Source organism: Astatotilapia calliptera, chromosome 6, assembly GCF_900246225.1.
Source record: "Astatotilapia calliptera chromosome 6, fAstCal1.2, whole genome shotgun sequence".
Taxonomy (NCBI): Eukaryota; Metazoa; Chordata; class Actinopteri; order Cichliformes; family Cichlidae; genus Astatotilapia; species Astatotilapia calliptera.
Window position 1 is genome coordinate 37,483,595 of NC_039307.1, and position 24,602 is coordinate 37,508,196.

Sequence of the window (24,602 nt, forward strand, 5' to 3'; positions counted from 1 at the left end):
GTGACGCTTCCGAGTTGCCATCACTGCACCGTGACTCGATCAGAGGGAAAGAGGAAAATGTCAGAGGAAGCACCTGCTGCTGCCGCCGCCCCGGCGGCCAAGAAGAAGACGACGGCTTCCAAGCCGAAGAAGGTGGGCCCCAGCGTGGGCGAGTTGATCGTGAAAGCCGTGGCCGCTTCCAAGGAGCGCAGCGGCGTGTCCACAGCCGCTCTCAAGAAGGCTCTGGCTGCCGGAGGCTACGATGTGGACAAGAACAAGGCCCGCGTCAAGACCGCCATCAAGAGCCTGGTGGCCAAGGGCACTCTGGTGCAGACCAAGGGCACCGGGGCCTCCGGATCCTTCAAGATGAACAAGAAGGCTACCGAGAGCAAAGCCAAGAAGCCCGCAAAGAAAGCTGCTCCCAAAGCCAAGAAGCCCGCCCCTGCCAAAGCCAAGAAGCCGGCAGCAGCCGCTAAAAAGTCCCCCAAGAAGCCAGCGGCAGCCAAGAAGCCCGCAGCAGCTAAGAAGTCCCCCAAGAAGGCCAAGAAGCCCGCTGTGGCGGCCAAAAAGCCCAGCAAGAGCCCCAAGAAGGCGGCAGCCAAGAGCCCCAAGAAGGTCACCAAGAAGCCTCCCGCAGCCAAGAAAGCCCCCGCCAAGAAGGCCGCCAAGCCCAAAGCCAAGAAGGCGGCCACAGCAGCCAAGAAGAAGTGAGCTGCCAACACTCTCGCGCTCAACAACGGCTCTTCTCAGAGCCACCACAGCAACACGCCAGAGCTCCTTCCTCACAATCACGCAACATTCTCTTATTCACAATAATAGCATTATTGTCAAAGCAAGATAAGATACTTTTTGGGTTTGTTTTTTTCTCATAACACTTGCAGCTTGTATTACTATCATGGCTCACATTTCACAATCAGAAAGTGAACAGAGCAGGAGGGACAGAGCCAGGGACAAAGTTTATTCATGCAGGTCCATATGACAGAGAATATGCATCTTCTTTTTATTTTCATATTATAATTTCTATTTAATTGTGTTGTGGTTTGCAGTGTTTTGTGTTGTTTCACTTTAAATTTGTAAAAGGAAAAAGCTGAAAATTTAAATAGTTAAAAGTTGAAATGTGAATAGTTGGATTTTATTATAGTTGATTTATTACATTTCATGTGGAGTGAATAAATAAAAGTATATTTACGGTGGCCCCTACAGACAAAACACGTAAAAACTCCAAAACACCTACAAAAGACAACACAAGTGCTCCAGGATGCTAGGGGGCAGTGTTGAACTTTTGTTGAACTATTTTTACATTAGTAATTCATTGTGCATAATTTTATATTATTGTTAATAATAAATTAAAACAACCTGAAGATCTGGTTGGGAGGCGAAAGACTCCCCCCCCCACACACACACGAGAATAAGGTAATACTACATTTCCATATACACGAGGATGTTTGCTCAGAAAGAAGTGTGTGGCTCTGAAAAGAGCCTTTGTTTATTGGTTTCGTGCGTGAAGCAGAGGCTTTGGCATTTACTTGGCCTTGACAGGCTTCTCGGTCTTCTTGGGCAGCAGCACGGCCTGGATGTTGGGCAGCACACCACCCTGGGCGATGGTGACTCCGCCAAGGAGCTTGTTGAGCTCCTCGTCGTTGCGCACAGCCAGCTGCAGGTGACGTGGGATAATACGAGTCTTCTTGTTGTCGCGGGCTGCGTTGCCAGCCAGCTCGAGGATCTCAGCGGTCAGGTACTCGAGCACAGCTGCCAGGTAGACGGGGGCGCCGGCACCCACGCGCTGCGCATAGTTGCCTTTGCGCAGCAGCCTGTGGACGCGACCCACGGGGAACTGGAGCCCGGCACGGGATGAACGGGTCTTAGCCTTAGCTCTGGCTTTGCCTCCGGTTTTGCCACGCCCACTCATTTTGAACCTTCTCTTTGCAGTGTCAACACTCAAAGGAAATGTGGCCCGATCGGCGCCGAGCCTGGCTTATATTTCCGCAGAGCGCGGGCGGCTTCGTCACACACCAATCGCAGACAGGCTCGCGGCAGCGCGCCTTTTCAAAGCACCTTCCTCCAATGAGCAGCGCACACTTAGGCGGGGCGGGGCTCCTCTGAGCGGTGCTGAGCATCACGCGGAGCCCCTCACCAATCACGAGCCGCAGCGGCACCGCGTCACAGCCAGTCACACACTTTAAGAGCGGCGAGTCTCCTCCGCTTGTTACATTTTCTGTTTTAAACGCAGGAAAGTTAAAGAGAGAAAGAATGGCAAGAACCAAGCAGACCGCTCGCAAATCCACTGGCGGCAAAGCCCCCAGGAAGCAGCTGGCCACCAAGGCCGCTCGTAAGAGCGCCCCGGCCACCGGAGGCGTCAAGAAACCTCACCGTTACAGGCCCGGCACCGTGGCTCTGCGCGAGATCCGCCGTTACCAGAAGTCCACCGAGCTGCTCATTCGCAAGCTGCCCTTCCAGCGCCTGGTCCGCGAGATCGCTCAGGATTTCAAGACCGACTTGCGCTTCCAGAGCTCAGCTGTCATGGCTCTGCAGGAGGCCAGCGAGGCTTACCTGGTCGGACTCTTCGAGGACACCAACCTGTGCGCCATCCACGCCAAGAGGGTCACCATCATGCCCAAAGACATTCAGCTGGCTCGCCGCATCCGCGGAGAGAGGGCTTAAGCTGTCTGCACGCCCTCTTACAAACAACGGCTCTTTTCAGAGCCAACACACTCACACAGAGAGCGCGCTCCTTTCTTACAATAACATTAACCTCATACAAGACAGTACAAGACAGTTTTTTTTTTTTTATATAATAGAAGCCATATGCTTGGCATGAGGGTGGCATCCAGTAACTTGATCTAAGCACCAGTACTTCCAATTCTTTCCTGCTACACATAAGTTTACATTACTTACAGTAGAAGAAGACTGTGACACCCCTGCTCTAAAGTACCTTTAGAGTTGTTTAAATTGGCTATAAACTATGAATGTACATAACAATAAGCCTAACATGGATCAGATATTTTTCACAGTTCATGTTCAGTTCACAGGTGCATATTTTTTTTTTTTCACTCCCCAAAGATGTATAAAAAACTAACAATTTAACACAATTCTTTGAACTAACTTTGAGCATGGAAACACAGCATCGTCATGTTCCGCTGGCGTTGATCCAATACCTAGGCCACATCGCTGATGTTGCATTGAAGCTGACTTTTGGGAACTCTGTTAAACTAATCTCACTGCACAAACTGTCTTCAGACTTTGACACTAACATTGATAACATACAGAAAAATTATACTGTGAAGCTGTCCAGATCAGTCCAGTCAAGTAGAGATCATAGATATAGCGCCGCCGGAGAATGACTCGCTGCCACTTTCAAGTCAGAAAATATAGTATTGACATTCTGAATAATCTGTTGCGATCATCTGTGAATGCTATTGCATGTACTAAAGCCACTTCTAAAACTACATTGATTCTGGAAGTATGGAAGTTCTGGTATTCAGAGTTTCAAGGTAAAACCTCATTAACAACCTATTTGATCTGGGGACAACTAATAATATTTCATGGCATGACCTTCCCCCCTTTTCTGGCTCTGTTGGAGGCACCACTGGTTATTGGCCTTTAATAAAGATATTAACTGGATATAAACTGTTGGATTGTCTCTGTGACACATGTAGTACTCAATCTCATATCGTGTACAGTACACAGCTACTTATGGGGCGCCGTTTGTAAAGTGAAACATGCTGAAATTAACGGCAACATTTTTCCACATTTCGCTCAAAACCTTACAAAAACATATTTTTTCGAGTAATTTTTACAACATTTAGTAAAATATTTGTAACTTTTCATCAAATGTTAAATATTAAATCTAAATGTTAACTATTAAATCTAAATATATTTAAATCTAAATGTTAAATGTTAAATCTAAATATTATATTTAAATCTAAATGTTAAATCTTAATCTAAATGTTAAATGTTAAATCTAAATATTATATTTAAATCTAAATGTTAAATCTTAATCTAAATGTTAAATCTTAATCTAAATGTTAAATGTTAAACCTAAATGTTTAGGCTAATATGCAAATTTATTGTACGGATCAACGGAAATACCAAAATAAAAGCTTCCCGAAAACCTCTGGTGCAACATTGTGTCTGTTCTCCTCCTCACTTCTCCCCGCCATGTGCTGCTTCACTTCTTGCCTACGAGCATGTCCAGCGATTTTGCTGGACATGTGCTGCAGCGATTGTGAAGTGGAGACTGCAGCTGCTAAGAGTGCACTACTGCTGAACCTTTGGATGGCCGACAAAACGGATCTTCCGATGTTTTCAGCTAAATCGCCGGACGTGCTTTCTCATGGTCGGGTTATGGCTGAATTCCAGTGGAATGACGGTCCCGCCATAATAGACGTTCCAGCCATGTGTTCCAGCCCTAAACCTAACCTTATCCCTAACTATAACCTTATTCCTAACCTTTACTAGCAGTTAAATGACGTAAAATAGTGTTTTCCAAATCGATCTTTAGAAAATGAACGAACATGTGTAGATTGAGCTCTCCTTTTTCCGATGCTATAATTTAGGAACGTGTTGGGTACCCAAAAGCATAACATGTTGACAATTTGTCACCTAGAGAAAATTATTACGCTTTGGGAGTGAGAACGTGTCTGACCACTACCGGCACACTTTTGCACTGGAGGTTTTCAGAAAGCTTTTATTTTGGTATTTCCGCGGATCCGTGCAATAAATTTGCATGTTAGCCTAAACATTTAGATTTAACATTTAGATTTAAATATAATATTTAGATTTAACATTTAGATTGAATATTTAACATTTAGATTTAACATTTAAAATTCTGTTTTAAATATGAAAAGTTACAAATATTTTACTAAATGTTGTAAAAAATTACTTGTTTTTGAGCTAAATGTGGAAAAATGTTGCCGTTAATTTCAGCATGTTTCACTTTACAAACGGCGCCCCATAGCTACTGCACCCCAGGCACAGTCATGCTGTTCCTCGTTTCCGCCAAAGGCCAGTAGATGGCCGTAGTTTCAAGCACTCCTGTTTTCTTTTACGTCCTCAAATCAGATGTAAATTCAGGAGTCCGTCAAGCAACGACTCACATTTGTTTCTGAACAGCCAAAATGAGTGGAAGAGGAAAGGGAGGTAAAGGACTCGGCAAAGGAGGCGCAAAGCGTCACCGTAAGGTGCTTCGTGATAACATCCAGGGCATCACTAAGCCAGCTATCCGCCGCCTGGCTCGCCGTGGTGGTGTGAAGCGTATTTCTGGTCTGATCTACGAGGAGACCCGTGGCGTGTTGAAGGTGTTTCTGGAGAACGTCATCCGCGACGCCGTCACCTACACCGAGCACGCCAAGAGAAAGACCGTCACCGCCATGGATGTGGTGTACGCTCTCAAGAGACAGGGCCGCACTCTGTACGGCTTTGGTGGTTAAGCTTACTGCACTGACGACAACAACAACAACGGCAACAAAGGTCCTTTTCAGGGCCACCCATCTCCTCTGTAGAGCTGATCCTATCTCTTTTGTTTGTCTAGTCAAGTTCTATCAAACTTCTTTTCATATAAATGGTCAATCTGACTTGGAACCCGTATTGGAAAAGCTTTTGATGTGTGATACAGCTCTGCAGTAGTTGCGGTAGGTGGGGTTTTCTTGTTTTTTTTTTATTAATTTTTTTTTTTTTAAGTGGGCCATATACTGACCGTAGTGTTGAGGCAGACATGACACCGTATTCTCAGGTTACTGTCGCCGCTTTATTCTCTGCGCAACGTCTCCCTCGTCTGGCTTCCACGTGACCTGCATCCAAAGCAGCAACTATTCATGACATGCAGCACACTCAAATTCTGAATGTGTTTGCAACTTATTTTTGTCAAGAACTTCACTGCAGAAAGCTCAATGTACCACGTGGGTAACAAATATTTAGTATTAAAGGAAGGAGATGGTAATTATAAATTAAATATTCTCCAAGATAATACAAAAAATATCTATAAAAAAATTAATGAAACCAAAAATGAAGGTGTAATTCAATATAAGTATGCAAATGAAGATGAAAACCTTTCAATAGTTAAAAATATACAAGACAAATTATTATCTGAAAGCATAAGAGACGTGGTATGGCTCATCTCGCTCGGGCGCCTCCCTGTGAGAGCAGTGGTACAATGGAGTTGCTTTGTTACCACCATGAAATGTCCTATGACAGGCTGTGATAAAGATGAGACCCTAGAACATCTTCTATTGGATTGTTATAGGACAACTGAGATCAGGCAGAAGATGACAGAGATTGGCTATGATGTGGATGTTAATATTAAAGCAGTTAAATATGGTTTGTTTAAAGAAAAAATGTGTGACGACAAAAGGAGACTCTTTTGGTTAGTAATGTGTGTAATAAACACACATATTTGGAAAACTCGTGCCAAAGGAGTACTTGAACAAAAGATGATAAGTAGTGATGTGCTGAGTAAACATATCATTACAGACCTGCGGAGAAGACGAACAATGGACCTGAAACTTGGGAAAGTTTTCCCCTGGAACGAATTAAAACTGTAAGTCTTGTGAACGTTGTGTGGACTCAGATGCTAGATTTTCCTCCTTGTTTCTCCCTTTTGTATGTGCTCATGGTTTTGTATATGTAATTGTATGTGTATGTGCATTTTATATGTAAACTTGTTTACTTTAAATAAAGTGTAATTATATACAGGCTTCTTCAAAAGATTACTGCCATAAAGATGACTTCTGCCTGAGGCTCCAATGACTCAACCAGCAGTGCGAGAGCAGCCGCTCTGTCCGTTTCAGTGTACAGTGAAGTGGACTGTTGCGATAGGTCAGAAGAAGCCTGCGCTAATTTAATGAATGCTACCTTTTCAGACAGTCTCTTAAATATTTACGTTTGAACTTACTGAAAACAGTTTCTAGCCTTGACAATTCTGATGACACGAACTCTGAGAAAGATTAAAAACTGGTGCAAAACAGATGGGAACCTGTGATTATCAACATTAAAAACACTTCTTTTCATTTTGTTGTACATTGCACTGAATTAAGCCTGTCGAGCAGCTGAAACAGTTCTAGGGAATGTGCTAATTATCCAAACCTCTTTATGATTCAACAGTTTTTATTCATTAACAGCACAAAGTGAAAAACAAACAGAATCCCATACATTTCAAATCATTACGTACATTTACAGATACATATTGTAATGATCAGCAGCTGTTGCTGTAAATTAATGTAGTTTCATGCCATACCACAAGGTGGCCCTATCTGTTAACATGGGCATGCGAGCTAAGAAGCGGTGAGATACTCTTGTTCTTCCGGCTGGCTAAGATTGAATAATAAAAGTACGTTGTAGATCATAAAAGGACCCCTTCTTCATAAATAAGGAGACAAACAAAACACATATATGGGAAAAGGAGGATGAATGTTTTTGGAAGTAGTTTTTAGTTTTAGCTATTTTAGGGGGATATCTGTGTGTGCAGGTGACTATTACTGTGCATAATTATTAGGCAACTTAACAAAAAACAAATATATACCCATTTCAATTATTTATTTTTACCAGTGACACCAATATAACATCTCCACATTCATAAATATACATTTCTGACATTCAAAAACAAAACAAAAACAAATCAGCGACCAATATAGCCACCTTTCTTTGCAAGGACACTCAAAAGCCTGCCATCCATGGATTCTGTCAGTGTTTTGATCTGTTCACCATCAACATTGCGTGCAGCAGCAACCACAGCCTCCCAGACACTGTTCAGAGAGGTGTACTGTTTTCCCTCCTTGTAAATCTCACATTTGATGATGGACCACAGGTTCTCAATGGGGTTCAGATCAGGTGAACAAGGTGGCCATGTCATTAGTTTTTCCTCTTTTATACCCTTTCATTCCAGCCACGCTGTGGAGTACTTGGACGCGTGTGATGGAGCATTGTCCTGCATGAAAATCATGTTTTTCTTGAAGGATGCAGACTTCTTCCTGTACCACTGCTTGAAGGTGTCTTCCAGAAACTGGCAGTAGGACTGGGAGTTGAGCTTGACTCCATCCTCAACCCGAAAAGGCCCCACAAGCTCATCTTTGATGATACCAGCCCAAACCAGTACTCCACCTCCACCTTGCTGGCGTCTGAGTGGGACTGGAGCTCTCTGCCCTTTACCAATCCAGCCACGGGCCCATCCATCTGGCCCATCAAGACTCACTCTCATTTCATCAGTCCATAAAACCTTAGAAAAACCAGTCTTGAGATATTTCTTGGCCCAGTCTTGACGTTTCAGCTTGTGTGTCTTGTTCAGTGGTGGTCGTCTTTCAGCCTTTCTTACCTTGGCCATGTCTCTGAGTATTGCACACCTTGTGCTTTTGGGCACTCCAGTGATGTTGCAGCTCTGAAATATGGCCAAACTGGTGGCAAGTGGCATCTTGGCAGCTGCACGCTTGACTTTTCTCAGTTCACGGGCAGTTATTTTGCGCCTTGGTTTTTCCACACGCTTCTTGCGACCCTGTTGACTATTTTGAATGAAACGCTTGATTGTTCGATGATCACGCTTCAGAAGCTTTGCAATTTTGAGACTGATGCATCCCTCTGCAAGATATCTCACTATTTTTGACTTTTCTGAGCCTGTCAAGTCCTTCTTTTGACCCATTTTGCCAAAGGAAAGGACGTTGCCTAATAATTATGCACACCTGATATAGGGTGTTGATGTCATTAGACCACACCCCTTCTCATTACAGAGATGCACATCACCTAATATGCTTAATTGGTAGTAGGCTTTCGAGCCTATACAGCTTGGAGTAAGACAACATGCGTGAAGAGGATGATGTGGACAAAATACACATTTGCCTAATAATTCTGCACTCCCTGTACATTACACTAGGTTCGACTCATTAACCAAAACTCGACTAATAGATTTTACATATCATCTAATATTAAAAGTCTTAAATATGACACATTCTTAACAGATTTTTCTGATCACACGGTGGTTATGGCAATAATATCGTGTTGCTCCCACAAATTTTTGAACTATTGAAAACTCAATACATCTTTGTTAGCAGACGGGTTGCTTGTGCCTGAAGTTAAATCTGAAATTAAGAAAATATTACATCTTAAGATTTTTACTGCCTCTTTCACGGAACTTTGGGAACTTCTTAAACAACGCATGTGTAAATTTTTTAAATTTAAAGCGAGAGAATTAAATCATGCTAAGAATATGAAATACAATGAAAATGTAAGTAGATATATATATTTAAGAAATAAGAAGGAGAAACAAGAAGAGGAGGAAAATCAAATGATGTCTCTTAAGGAGAGCATTGATCGAGTCAATAGAGAAGTTTTATTTAACATGTTGAGACGTACTGAATTTCATGGGAATAGCGACTATATGATTCTAAATCATCACTTGACTCAGTCTATCAGACTCTTCTAGGAGGCTATGCTGAATTGCTTCTTCAAGAGCTTCATCTTCCTCCAGAAAAAGAGGGCTAAGTAGACAAGAGATATTAGAAATCATAAAACATGTCAGCCTTGAAGAATTTCTCACCATACATCATTAAAAAAAAAGAAAGATTAAATGTAAATCCTAAAGTTGCAGTCATTCAACAACAACAAAAAAAAAAAAAAAAAAAAAAAAAACCCAAACATACAACCCCCCCCAAAAAAAACCCAAACAAACAAACATGCAAATTGGAAACCTGCATCGAAACAATATCCTAAACAACATCTAGAATGAAGGATTTCTTTAACCCTTAGACAACAGCTTACTCAAATTCTGCCAATTTATATGGAAACATCTGCTGTCCCTCATTTTCACTCTCTTGAATGCAGCTCTCTGTTTCCTGATGCTTGGCCTCACTTTCACCTGGTGTTGTAGGCAACGCATGATGCACTGAAAAAAGGAAAGAAGGTCAGCATGACTTGCTTCATAATGTTAACAGAGCCTTTATATATCCTTATATTAGTTCAAATAAAAGTTGGGCACATATTCCTCCTTGGCTGTAATCACCTGTGATAATCCGTAAACATTAAAATCAGACAAATTAATGATGCTCTCATCAAACAAACCCCCCAGGAATTATTATGCACTGCAGTAACAAACTCTAACTGGTCATTGACCTTAGAACCTCACTAGGTTTTCATTCACGTCACATACCTCGTCTTCTCTGGCAGACTGGACTTTCAAAGTCACTGTCAGATAGCTCTTCTGGTTCCTCCTGAGGGAAAAGAAAGCATGTTCTACATAAAATCAAATACACTAAAAATTGTTTACACCTGCTAAAAGTGCAATATTAATTAAGAAAATTACATTAAGGGAACAGACTCACTTTTTAGACAATAAATATTTCTGCACTGCAATATAAAATGTTTACCTGTGCAGGTGTTTGTATCCCTGCCATTATATAGAGGCAGGTGGTGGAACAAATCGAGCCAACTTCTTGGCGACCCCAAAGAAAACTGCTAGAAACATTTGGTTTCATTAGTCGTTTACATCCTCTAATTGTACTCAAATACTGAAAAGGGAATGTCTGGCTAGTTTACAGTGCAAATGTTCTTCTGAAGATTGCTGCTACAGTGGGGCAAAAAAGTATTTAGTCAGCCACCGATTGTGCAAGTTCCCCCACTTAAAATGATGACAGAGGTCAGTAATTTGTAATGGAAGACATAGGCATTCATTGGGCTAAACTTCAGATGACATCAGTGAATGTTGACTTGCTATCGTCTGTTCTTGAATGTGACAATAAAGTTAGTTTTACTGCAGAAGTGTTGCTAGGAGTGTTTAAGCATTTACTTTATTTAAATTACAATTTTAGGACAACCTGTGTGGGTCTTACCATGTTATGGTATTATAGTCACTTATCACAGTTGGTCTCATTTCCCACAAAAAAAATAAATAAATAAATAAAAAAAATTAAAATTAAACTTACCTTGTATACTTACCTTGACCGCTATATTCCCTTCAATGAGAGGGATCTTGGTGTAGAAGGTGTGAGCTCCAATTGGAGTCTGATTTTTTCTTGTTTTCTTTTTCTTATCTGTGGGAAAGTAGCATTTAAATACAAAAAATGAGTCCACTGTAAATACCATTAGGATCACTAGTTAATATATTTGAAATAGTGATATTATATTAGTATATATACATATATATTTAAATGTGTTTATTATCTTTTACAAATATAATGCAATAAGGCATACAGAAAGACCTACCAGGGGATCGGTGGAGAATAGAGGTCTCAAGTACAGGGGATACAGGAGTAAATGGGTGGAATACTATGGACCTCTGTTGCCAGTGCACCTGAACCGTATTGACGGAATAACAAAAGCTCACGTTCCTAATACCTAACCTAGCCAGATGCCTTGATTCTCCCCACCTGACCCTCGAAGTACGTCGACCTTCTCCTACAAGCACAAATAGTGACACACAATCTGCTCATGATTATAGAGATAGCAATATATGGAGTGCTTATTTATCTATGTTTTAGAATGGCTCTTCATATAGACCCTAGTATTTTGGTACATGGAAGAGATGCCCCTACCAAATACACTTAGCCCTAACCTTAACCAGGCATCTTATATCAGATAAGTGGTGTATACCTCTCCTCTCTCCTCCTCTAGTCGCCTAAAGGGAACAAACCCTGATCGGAACACAGAATCCTAACCTCAACCAGAGGTAAATTAGGGATAAAAATCCTCTTTCCCCTTTTGATTTTTAATTCCCTACTCCATGATGCACAGTTATAAGGTCTAGATAGACCAACTTGAAAAGCATCTTACCTAACCTCAACCAGGGGTCCATTATAATAGGAACAGGGGTATTTGTCTCTCCTCCTCCCTCTCTCCCCTCCCCTCTCCCTTTTTTTCTTTTGTTTTTTTCAGAATGATTCATGAACGGAACCCACTCCACCAGAAACACCCAAATCCAGTCCGGATTCAATAGACTATTACTCTTCATCTTATACATGGTTTTTTATTTTTGCTGTTTTTTGAAAAAAATAAAAATAAAAATAAAAATTAAAAAAAATAAAAAAACCAAACATATTTTTTTATATTTTTATTTTTTTCTCCCCAATCACGTTCCTGCTCCGGATATTACCCGGTGTCGGGTTCTCCCCATTGGCCCGCGACAGCCCCAAGACTCCCTCACGGGCCCCACTCCCCTACCCAGTAATTAATTAATCTTGATTTTGGTTTGTGTACTTTTTTATACAATTATTTTCATTCAGGCAGATGGGTTACCTAAGTAACATCCAGAGTGGTACCAACCAATGAGCTCAATCCTCATTAACACACCTGTCCATTCTTCGCTGCGACTCCCTCTGATGAAGCAGCAACAGGCTGCGAAACGTAAGGGGTAGAAGCTGTATTGGGCCCCAAACGGAGCCTTTTTGACAAAACTTATTGGTCTCAAAGGGTGGAATATAATTCCAACCTTGTGGACTTCTAGAAATTGGTTTTATTGGACTTAATTTCGTCCGCAATTGGCTTTTTTAGCCTTTTTTAAATTTCCTTAATAAATATTTGGCTTTTAGTATGTCAGTGAGGCCTTACCTTGTGGAGAAGCCTGCTTAAATCACACTTCCATTGATTGGAGGTCGGAATCTGTGGGCTGGAGGGCCCCCCTCTTTTCTCCTCCCTTCTTTTGTCATCTTTTGATAAGGGACAGGACTTAATCTACAAACAGAGTGCTTTGGACTCCTACCTGGATAAATTCACGGACACAACACCGGGAGAGACAGAAAAGAACTGCTGGAGACCCAGGGTGGAGTGGAGCCGAGGCCCAAACACAGGTGAGCCTCATTTACTGACTATGGATTTTTCCAACAGGTTCCAGCGGGCCCAATCCAACTTTCCAGCGGAGGTTAGGAGGAACCCATCTGCTAGAAAACACCACAATAATTTTCAGAGGGTAGGGGGGGAGGGAGAGGGGGGACAAACAGGCTCACAACGTAACCGTTATTCTGTATATCAACCTTTAAATGCAAATACTAGACAGACTGCAAAAGTTATTTCAAATTAATGCAGGCCATACACCATAAAAACATCATTGATAAAGCTATTTTGACTCAAACTCCCCCTAAGGGAATGGCTAGACAGATAACAAAGCTCACGGCATTCATTAGACCTTCCTCCCCCACGGAGGAACTCAGGGAGGCAGTAAACCTGAACACGCAGACATGGCTACAGAATAGCCTCTCCATACTGCAGCAACATTACGCTAAAATCGTGTTAGAATATCAATATACAATTTGGGACGACACAGCTTTTCAGGTGGCAGCAAATTGGATGATAAAACGCTATAAAGCTAGATTAGCTGCAGACACTCTGGGAGCTACCAGATCCTTATTGATCGAACAATTGGAGGGCTCAGACATCTGTTTCCTCGCCGCTTGTAGATTCTGTGGAAGAGGAAACACCGGAGGAACTAGACCTAGAGAATGAGGAGGAATTCCCACCTCTGAGCCAAGTCAATAGATTGAACCAAACCTCCCTGTATCCTTTTTTTTTTTTTTTTTTTTGAAGTGACATCAGAAACAGCAGCATGTGACATCACGTGATGGCGGAGCTTCAGTTCATCCTTTGTCATCCTTTTTTTTTTTTTTTTTTTTTTTAATAGGACAGGGGGAAAGAATGAAAGAAAGAGGGGGAGAGGAAGAAAGAAAACCAAAGGGGAGAAGAGACGGTGAGAAGGGGGGGAAGAGAAGAAAAAAAAAAAAAAAAAAAAAAAAAAAAAACAACTCCTGGGTCACCTGTATGGAGAGAAAGAAAAACAAAAAAAACAGGGGAGACAGCAAACAACAAAGAGCAACATAATAATAAAAAAAAAAAAAAAAAAGCACCATCACAATAAACTAGCTAGTCATAGATATCAATAGTTACTAAATAATAAACGATATTGTGCAGCACGCAAGATAGACAGCGCACAGTGTGCTTTGAGGCAGCAGCCAAGAAAGCTGTAGTCCGCATCTGTGAATACCCATGTGTACACCTGTGTGCATACCTGTGTGGATCAGCATGCTTGCATTCCAAAGGTTTCTCTATGTAATGATCTGCTAGAGAGTGTGGGGAGCCACAGCCCTGTCCTCTATGGTATCAAGCAGGTATGGAGGAGATCAAAACTCCAGACATCCAGAGGCACCCAGAACACAAGAGACCAAGGAAGACCCACAGAGGGGCAGCCGCGCCACTGTCCCAGAAAGAGCTAAGGAGAGTCCCAGATGAGGGCTCATTCAGCAGCCGCGGAGCAGAAGCCAGGGGGAGTTGCAGTGACGCGCCCGTGAGCTCCGCCGGCAGCCAGCTGTGCCTGAGTGACCGAGCCCCAGGCCGAGAGGCCGGTTGGCACCCCACCTCCAAAGTGGCCCGAGCGAGCCCCAATAAGCGGCCGCCAAGGAGTGAGCCGGTGTGTACCCGGACACCCACCCCCAGATACAAAGAACCACCAACGCACCGATACCTGAGGGAGTCCGCCACCGGCAGGGGAAGTGGTGGTGGGTGGAGATAGGCCTCCAAACCTTGGAGGGCCTGAGATGTCCCCAGAGAGGTGGCGTCTGATACCCAACCTGACATATAGACACAGACATACAGGCACACACAGACACAAACATCCATTCCCACCCTCATGCTCTCATATGTACTTCACACTCAACCGACATGGAGACAGACATAAAGGGACGCTGTATACACGATCACACATCCCAAGCGTACTCTACTAACCGGGTCTAGGTACCCTTGCCCCTGGAGGGGGAACTGCACCCAGACCCAGGTGGTGTTACCCTTTTCCCTGCGGTGGGGAGAGGCAGACTGCCCCAACTCCGCAGCAGCAGGGAGGCCCCAGACCGCAGTCGGATGGCCCACTCCTCCTAGCCCCCCCCGCTCCAGTAGGCCGCAGAGAATGGGGGTGAGAGAAGACTCCAAACCTCCCTCCACCCGCTCATTGTAGTGTTGATGCATGTGTGTTCTAAGGTGCATTTAAAACCCAGGAGGGCATGGAGCTACCTGCCAGAGAGCAGCAGGTAAGCGCATAGTCCCTCCTGCTAGCCCTCAATGTCTACATGTATTTAAAATTGAGAGGTGGGCAACGACGCCAGGGGTGAGGCGTACACCCTGATGGTAACTTGGACTCCGTGTATCGTGCCCACCCCCAAGATCCTATATGTATGTGTAATGAGGGTGTGAGTAATGTGAATGTCTAAGTTGTGGGATAAAATTGAGGCAGAGGCAGCCAGAAGGGGACAGGGGGGGGGGGGGGGGGTAGCCTCCTCTGCATCCTGGTGACATACCCCTACTCCAAGGCCCTGCATGTGTGGGTGGTTGTGGTGGAGCAGGAGGAGGGAGGCAGCTGGAGATGGGGAGGGAAGGAAGGGAGGGGCAGGTGACCCCTCCCTGGGGCCAGCTCCCCCGCTGACCCCAGTAGGCACTCCCACACTCCGCGACCCGCCAGGGAAAGGGGGGCCCAGGCCCATCCAGACCGGGGCCCAGCGCAGCAGCGCCCCGCGGCCCCACAGAGCCCGGGACAGTCCACCCAACCCCACCACAGAGAAAACTGCACCCACCCCACCATCCACTCGTCTTCCAGACTACATGAGACAATAGACGCCCAGGCTGAGATCTTCCTCCACCTCTCCTGTATCTCCCCCTCCTGCAGAGAGTTCCTGAGGGGAAGAAAGCTCCTGCAAGGTGTAACAATCTCCCCCACCGGTTGAAGAGCCCCACAGGTGACTCGACACGCCGGCGGCACCCTGCGCCAGGGATGGGCTCCCATGCACCCACCCGCCCACAACCCCGGCAACACACAAACCAGGACCCAAGGCCCCGAGGCCCAGCCAGGGCCCCGGCCCAGAGATGGAGCGCCCCCAGACCCTCACGCCCATCCCGGACCCACCCAGGGGCAGACAGGCTACCAGGTCAGTAACCCACGTCCATCACCACAGACCCTCCCCTAGCCCCGCTGCACGCAGCCACGAGGAAATGGTCAGAAAAAGGCCCCCAACCGGACATGACTGCTACCCCGGGTTGAGCCCCCCAAGGAAGATGCCTCCGGGGAACCCCCCGACGCCCTAAGCCTGTCCCTGCCCCCACACCAATCACAACATTGAAGGCGGGACCAAACTATGACCCCCCACCCCCACTAGGTGATGGAGCCGATCAAAGGAGCCCAGAGCAATTGATCTGATGTGGTGGCAGAGGCTGTATCAAAACTAATGTAATTTAATAGATAATTTCTATATTGGTTAGAATTAAGATTATTTTTATTTTTCCAGTTCATGAGGACAGTTTTCTTGGCTATGCATAGGGCAGTGAAAACCATATGGGCTAAATTGTTTTCTGAGGTGACATTATCTAAGCTGCCCAACAAACACACTAAGGGGGAAGTTGGAATGTTACATTTCAGACACTTTGATAAGTCTTCACATATCTCGTGCCAAAACTTCTGCACTGGTGGACAGAACCAAAGAGCGTGAATGTAATTGTCTGGTGTATTTCCTTGACAGTGTGAGCAGTTGTTGGAAGATGTAAAGCCCATCTTGAACATCCGATGACCTGTATAGTGCACTCTATGAAGTATTTTGTATTGTATTAATTGCAGACTGGGATTTTTAATCAATTTAAAAGTTTAAGCATACCTGAGACCAGAAGTTTTGGTCTAAACTGACTGATAAATCTGCTTCCCACTTTGCAATAGGAAGGGATATTGATTCATCTAATTTAGAGAATGTTCTATATATTTTAGATAATAATTTGGGGGATTTAAGAGTAAGGAAATGTGCTGCACTTGGTGGTATTTGTAATTCAACTTGACTGAGGTTAAATTTCTTTTTTATTATGGATTTAATTTGTTGATATTCTAAAAAATTTTTCTTGTTGATCCCATATTGTGTAACTAGTCTGTCGAATGGGATCAATTCTGTTCCCTCCAATATATGTTCTAAGTATTTAATTCCTTTACAACTCCATTCTGGGAAGTTAATCATATTATTGTTTTGTAATATGTCAGGGTTATTCCAGATAGGAGTACGTTTGCATGGGATTAGTGAAGACTCCGTTATTTTTAGATACTCCCACCATGCTGTCAGAGAGAAGCTGATGTTGATACTTTTAAAGCATTCATGTTTTTTGATGTTTGAGCTAATAAATGGTAGGTCTGAAATCTCTAGATCCTTGCATAGTGCCTGTTCAACATCTAGCCAAGGTTCATCTAGGAAGGTATGTTTTGACCATTCTGAGATGAACTGAAGCCTGTTGGCTAAGAAGTATTGGTGAAAATTAGGCAGATCTAATCCTCCTCTATCCTTGGTTCTTTGTAGCGTTTTTAAGCTAATACGCGGGGGTTTATCTTTCCAAAGGAATTTGGAAATATAGGAATCCAGAGATCTGAACCAATCTTATGATGGTTTGTTAGGGATCATCAAAAGTAAGTAATTTATTTTTGGCAAGATCATCATTTTTATAGTGGCGACCCTTCCCATGAGTGATATGGGTAAAGATTTCCATCTAGTCAGATGTATCCTGAGGTTCAGATCATGAGGAACCCCACCGCCCGGGATTCACAATCAACTCCCTTATTAGATGACCATGTACCACTACCACAATTTAATATCACCGGGAGTACTTTGCCAAACCGGGTTATCTCTCCTGTTCTCCCTGATAGCAACCAGCGGTCCACTGAGTTTACTCTTGGTCCAAAACCAACAGATGAAAGGCCTCCTGTGCCATAGTGTCCTCCTCACGAGCCTTTTTGTCCCCTCTCGACTTCACATCCAGAGTTGATTCTAGGGGAGGGGGAGAGACCTGGGGGACTTGAGGTTAGGCCTGTGGCCCCTCAGACTGACGAGGATTTGTTCCAATCCACAACAAATTGGGAAAAATCTACAAATAGAGCAAATAGAAGTGAGGTACAAATTAGATCCGATCCACAGAAAAATGTGATCACAACTAAGTCCCATTCACTTCATCTGTCTAAAAATGTATACTCTAATGTCTCGGTATTACAGACCAGCCCAGAGATACAAACCTGCAGCAAGGGGTCTCAAACGACCAGCAAAACCTTTTCTTCTGCTGTAACAACAGAAAACAGACAAGAGAGACAGACAGCCACCGAGAATCAACAGGTTGAAAATATTAACCAGTGTCACCCGACGTGTCATAAAGCCCGCAAGGGCAGAAAAATCATAGATTGGGTATTTCGTGGGACTCGACCAGTTTGGTTCTTAGGGGACTCCAACCTAAATCGTGTACCAGCTTACAATAATGATAATATACAAATTGATAGTTACGCAGGGGCTTCATTTTACCATTTTCTCCAGATTCTGGAAAAGACACCAATCCATCCAGATGTCAAATTAGTAGTTTTATCCATCGGAATCAATAACAGGGACCAAGATGCAGATAAAACTTCCAATAAACAATTGAGAATGCTCTATAAAAGGGCACAATCTGTCTTTCCAAATGCCGACGTATTCTTTCCCTTAATTAATTTTTCACCTCTGCTTCCAAAAGAACAACAGAATCTAACCAGCATCAACAACTTTGCGATTAAACGATTTCAGGTACTGAACCCGCTCCCGGGTGATAAGTTTAATACTGTGGGGGATAATATCCACTGGACACCAGAAACAGCCCAAAACATATTGGTGAACTGGTGTAAACAAATTAATCTGGATTTTCAGTAGCTTGTTACCCTAAGCAGGGAGGGACACCGTCTACTGATCTATCATGGAACTCGAATTGTAATGTATTAAATCTATCTGAATTGTTCTGCCCCACAGAAAAGCAAGTGCACTTACTGGAACGGGGCTTAACCTACATACCGATTCCAAAATCATATGATAGGCTTGGTTTACGAAAAGATCTTCATTTATATCACAGAAGAATCAAACTTATGGATTATTTCTCACAAACCAATTATAAAAACAAAGGTAATACAGAGGCAAAGTTTACCTTACCGTCTCACTGGGAGCCAACATGGGAACAGATTAGTGGGGAGGTGAAGGAACTCATACAGTCAGACATTCATAATTTTCATCAGTTTCTTCTGTTCATAGATGGAGGGATGGGACGGGCTGAGGAGGAGAGGGAAATAATTAGGGAGCTGCAGGAAAACAAAAACATTGTGATTACACCTGCAGATAAGGGCAGTAAAATTGTCATCATGGACAAACAACAGTATGTAGGGGAGGCACACAGACAACTTGTAAATACCAAATATTATAGACCAATTGGGGAGAGTTTACAAAAAACGTCCCAGAGTTAGATTTACGCCGTCATTAATCGGCTATATTACAAAAAATACATCACCGCTAAACAGCGGGACTTTTTGTTTGGACCTACTTCCCCCCGTGAAAGACAATTTTATTTGCTACCTAAAATCCATAAAGAACCGCAAAGCTGACCAATACCACATCGGGTGCCGTCGGGCAGACCTATAGTGTCTGACTGCAGTAGCGCCACTTATAACGTCTCCCTGTACATAGATCATTTCCTGGGTCCTCTCTCTACTAAACATCAGAGCTACTTGAAAGACACCTACCATTTTTTGGAAGTTGTTAGACGATTAGTGCTACCCAGCAATGCCCTGTTATTCACAATTGACATCGAGAGCTTATATACAAACATTAATACGGATTTAGGCTTAAGTACAGTACGAAACATCTTTAGAAGGAATCTGGATGCTCAGAGACCAGATGAGGAGGTGTTACAGCTTTTAGAACTTTGCTTGAGGTGTAATGACTTTGAGTTCAATGGCAATCGATACCTGCAGGTGGAAGGAACAGCAATGGGGCACAGATATGCTCCCTCTTATGCCAACCTCTATATGAGTGAATGGGAAGCGGGTGCGTTGAGTAAATGCCAATGTAAGCCTCTTTTTTATCTTCGGTTTCTTGATGACATCATAGGAGCCTGGTCACACAGCAGGGAGGAGTTTGATGAGTTCATTAGCGTGTTGAATAATCATCACGGGTCAATTAAAGTAAAGTATACATTAGACGCAAATGAGGTCAACTTTTTAGATACAACGGTTTTCTTCGAGCAGTTAAATGAACAGCAGAAGAAAATACTTACTCGGGTGTACTTTAAACCAACTGACACCCATGCACTCCTTCACAAAGCTAGCTATCACCCCAAACATACATTCAGGGGAATTGTGAAATCGCAGATTATTAGATTTTACAGAATCTCCTCCCGTGAAATAGACCTCCAGAAGTCCATTATGATCTTGTTCCAAAGCCTCAGACGAAGGGGGTACTCAAAAAGATTCCTGAGAACAATTAAGAGTAAGACCCTATCGGAATTGGGTTCCAGAGAGGGAGAGATTCTCTCACCCCAAGTAGCTAGTCAGGGACGGGGGGGGGGCAGAGGAGGATAAGGAAATTTTGCATCTGATCACAATGTACTCTACCTCATACTTACCTTTGAACAGGACCTTCAAAATGAACTTTAGATTTCTAACTGATATACCCCCCTTTCAAAACTGTAGAACAATAGTGGCCAACAGGAAAAATAAAAACCTTAAAGATATGTTGGTTAGAACCAGACTTGGAGGCCACCGACAGGGAAGAACACAAAGCTTAGACCAGCATTTTTTAAATGCAGTGCAATACCTGTTTAACCCACATGGTGGTGCTGGAGCTCCAATTCTGGACAACTTTACACCCAATAGTAGAAATATAGTTTATGGTATCATTTGTGAACAGTGTTTGTTAATATATGTCGGTGAAACGGGTCAGACTCTGACGGAAAGATTGAAACAACATTTGTATAACATTAGGACAGACAGACTGAATACTCCTCTAGTCAAACATTTTCAAATCCACTCACCAAACTCCCTGGGTATCCTGGGACTGCAGTCCTGTGCATCATGGACGGAGGGACAGAGGAGGAGACATGAGGACCTGTGGATCAGAAAACTAAACACCAAAGCTCCTCTTGGGCTAAACTTCAGATGACATCAGTGAATGTTGACTTGCTATCGTCTGTTCTTGAATGTGACAATAAAGTTAGTTTTACTGCAGAAGTGTTGCTAGGAGTGTTTAAGCATTTACTTTATTTAAATTACAATTTTAGGACAACCTGTGTGGGTCTTACCAGGTTATGGTATTATAGTCACTTATCACAGTTGGTCTCATTTCCCACAAAAAAAAAAAAAAAAAAAAAAAAAAAAAAAAAAAAATGTCTTCCATTTTCTGATGATTGCTCCCACAGTTGATTTTTTCACACCAAGCTGCTTGCCTATTGTAGATTCACTCTTCCCAGTCTGGTGCAGGGCTACAATACTTTTCCTGGTGTCCTTCGAAAGCTCTTTGGTCTTGGCCATGGCGGAGTTTGGAGTCTGACTGTTTGAGGCTGTGGACAGGTGTCTTTTATACAGATGATGAGTTCAAACAGGTGCCATTCATACAGGTAACGAGTGGGGGACAGAAAAGCGTCTTACAGAAGACGTTACAGGTCTGTGAGAGCCAGAGATTTTCCTTGTTTGAGGTGACCAAATACTTATTTTCCACCCTGATTTACGAATAAATTCTTTACAAATCCTACCATGTGAATTCATGGATTTTTTTTTTTCACATTCTGTCTCTCACAGTTGAAGTGTACCTCTGGTGCAAATTACTGACCTCTGTCATCATTTTAAGTGGGGGAACTTGCACAATCGGTGGCTGACTAAATACTTTTTTTTGCCCCACTGTATTTCTTCTCTAAGTTGTGCTTCAGACCAGTCAGATGTAAAGGAGATCTTCCCAATAAGGCCATCTTGTGCTAGTTTTGCTCGTGAATCTCCTCTCAGTATGAGAAACGTTGATGCTGAAGACAAGGGCAAGCACACAACATCTTTTGTATAGTGTTTGCAGGTCTTGTTTTTTCTCACAAAATGTGAGCGCGTAGCATGAGCTTGAGGAACTGATGGAAGAGGAACCTGAAATGAATTCAAGCACAGATACAGATAGACACCTATGCATTACAATACATCCGTAAGGTTTCTGTTATCTGTTCATTAAAAAACAAAACAAAACAAAAAACTGTAGACTCAGACCATCTTACTATTGTCTACCCATTACACAGAAAACTGAACCTCTTGTACCTTGTAGATTAGCATTTGGTGATTGTTGGTCAAGTTGGTGATTCAGTCCCCAGGTGCTCTAATCTACAGCTACCAATGGGTTTATCTAAGTATGACTGTGTTCGCACACAGTCATAGTACAGAAAAAGTGCTTGTATTAATCTGTGCCTGTGAATGGGTAAATGAGATCTGTTGTATAAAGTGCTTTGAGCACTCAATTAGAGTAGAAAAGGCCTGCAGTTAGGTCAGTGTGTATTTGGACCCTAACAAGTTTTATTTTGTTGCCCGTTTACTGAAACATATTCCAATCAAAATTATATCATGGACATGATGTGCAGACTCAGCTTTAATTTAGGGTATCCATATTAAAATGATGATGTAATTACCAATTAAGCAGATAAAAGGCCTGAAATTGATTTGAGACGTAGTGTTTGCATTTTGAAAATTTTACTGTGAACAGACAACATGCGGTCAAAGAGAACATAACAGAAAAAAGAAAATTAAGAAATTAATACAGCCACTACAGTGACCATCAAAACAATGAAAAATATTGCCGTAAAAAAAATTTTGCGACACCACAGAACCAATGATAGCGTATAATATGAAACGATAGATGTTTTCATATCGTCATATCGAACAGCCCTAATACAGAGGGTTCACTGCAAGGTGCAAGCCACTCATAAGCCTCAAGAATAGAAAGGCTAGAATGGACTTAACAACAAAACAAAACAAAAAAAACATCTAGTAAAAGCCAGCTAAATTTTGGAAAAACATTCTTTGGACAGATAAAACCAAGATCAACCTCTATCAGAATGATGGCAAGAAAAAAGTATGGAGAAGGGTGGAACGGCTCATGATCCAAAGCATACCACATCATCTGTAAAACATGGCAGAGGCAGTGTGATGGTTTGATCATGCATGGCTGCCAGTGGCACTGGTAGTGTTTACTGAATATGTCACACAGGACTGAAGCAGCTGAATGTGTTCAGAGACATACTGTCTGCTCAAGTCCAGCTAAAAGTAGTCACATTGATTAGGCAGCATTTAATAATACAGATGGACAATGACCCAAAACATACAGTCCAAGCACCCCATGACTTTAAATTAAAGTAAAGAAATAGAATATTCTTGAATGGCCAAGTCAGTCACTGGATTTTAACCCAGTTGAGCATACATTTCACTTGTTGAAGACTAAATTTAGGACAGAAAGGCCCACAAACAAACAGCAACTGAAAGCCAATGCAGTAAAGGCCTGGCAGAGCCTTAGTAAGGAGGAATGCCAGCATTTGGTGGTGTCCATGACTTCAAGACTTCAGGATGTCATTGCCAACAAAGGGTTTTGAATAAAGTAATAGAAATTAGAGATGGACCGATCCGATATTACGTATCGGTATCGGTCCGATACTGACCTAAATTACTGGATCGGATATCGGAGAAAAATAAAAAATGTAATCCGATCCATTAAATATCACGAAAGCACCTCACAAAACTTGCAACAAGCCGTAACTCGCCTCAGAACGTTAGCACGTCGGAGCAGTATGCATCATGTGATAGAGCGGCTGTGGCATGCGGGACCTGTCGGTGGTCTGGGTAGCATTTGGAGCTTCGCTAGCAACCCGGCATTTCATCTCCGACAAAGTTATCCCCGAGAGAAGTACAGCAAGTGTGTAAGTCCATCTCTGAATGTAAAGCATTCCTGCGTTAAGCTTAACAAGCGACTGCCTCTTATTGCTGCTATTTCAATCATGAAACTGCTTAATGATCAGCTGATCGGCTTTTCTGTCGCGAGTCCGTCTCTCTTGTTTGTTTTTGGCCCACTTTGCACCGGAAAGAGGAAACCACAACTTAGACATTCACATTACTCACACTCTCATTACACATACATATAGGATCTTGGGGGTGGGCACGATACACGGAATCCGAAGTACCATCAGGGTGTACACCTCACCCCTGGCATCGTTGCCCACCTCTCAAGGTTAAATACACGTAGACATTGAGGGCTAGCAGGAGGGACCATGCGCTTACCTGCTGCTCTCTGGCAGGTAGCTCCATGCCCTCCTGGGTTTTAAATGCACCTTAGAACACACATGCATCAACACTACAATGAGCGGGTGGAGGGAGGTTTGGAGTCTTCTCTCACCCCCGTTCTCTGGAACCTGCTGGAGCGGGGGGGCTAGGAGGAGGAGTTGGCCGTCCGACTGCGGTCTGGAGTGTGGGGCCTCCCTGCTGCTGCGGAGTCGGGGCGGTCTGCCTCCCCCCACCGCAGGGAAAAGGGTAACACCACCTGGGTCTGGGTGCAGTTCCCCCTCCAGGGGCAAGGGTACCTAGACCCGGTTCGTAGAGTACGCTTTGGGAGTGTGATCGTGTGTACAACGTCTCTTTATGTCTGTCTCCACGTTGGTTGAGTGTGGAGTAAGTGCATATGAGAGCATGAGGGTGGGAATGGATGTTTGTATATGTGTGTGCCTGTATTTCTGTGTCTATATGTCAGGTTGGGTGTCAGGCGCCACCTCTCTGGGGACATCTCAGGCCCTCCAAGGTTTGGAGGCCTATCTCCCCCTACCACCACTTCCCCTGCCAGTGGCGGACTCCCTCAGGT

At 43.4% G+C, this 24,602-nt stretch overlaps 3 protein-coding genes across 3 annotated transcripts; 2 read left to right on the forward strand and 1 right to left on the reverse strand.

Moving 5' to 3' along the window:
• Positions 1–852, forward strand: LOC113023375 (histone H1-like). The gene has a single exon (XM_026169383.1). It carries the CDS (start codon positions 58–60, stop codon positions 688–690), a length of 633 nt encoding a protein of 210 aa, XP_026025168.1. The 5' UTR covers positions 1–57; the 3' UTR covers positions 691–852.
• A 585-nt stretch (positions 853–1,437) lies between these two features.
• On the reverse strand, positions 1,438–1,999 carry LOC113024738 (histone H2A). Its single transcript, XM_026172043.1, has one exon. It carries the CDS (start codon positions 1,886–1,888, stop codon positions 1,502–1,504), a length of 387 nt encoding a protein of 128 aa, XP_026027828.1. The 5' UTR covers positions 1,889–1,999; the 3' UTR covers positions 1,438–1,501.
• A 174-nt stretch (positions 2,000–2,173) lies between these two features.
• LOC113024546 (histone H3-like) lies at positions 2,174–5,422 on the forward strand. Its single transcript, XM_026171729.1, has 2 exons — positions 2,174–2,634; positions 5,088–5,422. Exons 1-2 carry the CDS (start codon positions 2,230–2,232, stop codon positions 5,406–5,408), a joined length of 726 nt encoding a protein of 241 aa, XP_026027514.1. The 5' UTR covers positions 2,174–2,229; the 3' UTR covers positions 5,409–5,422.
• Positions 5,423–24,602: the final 19,180 nt, after the last annotated feature.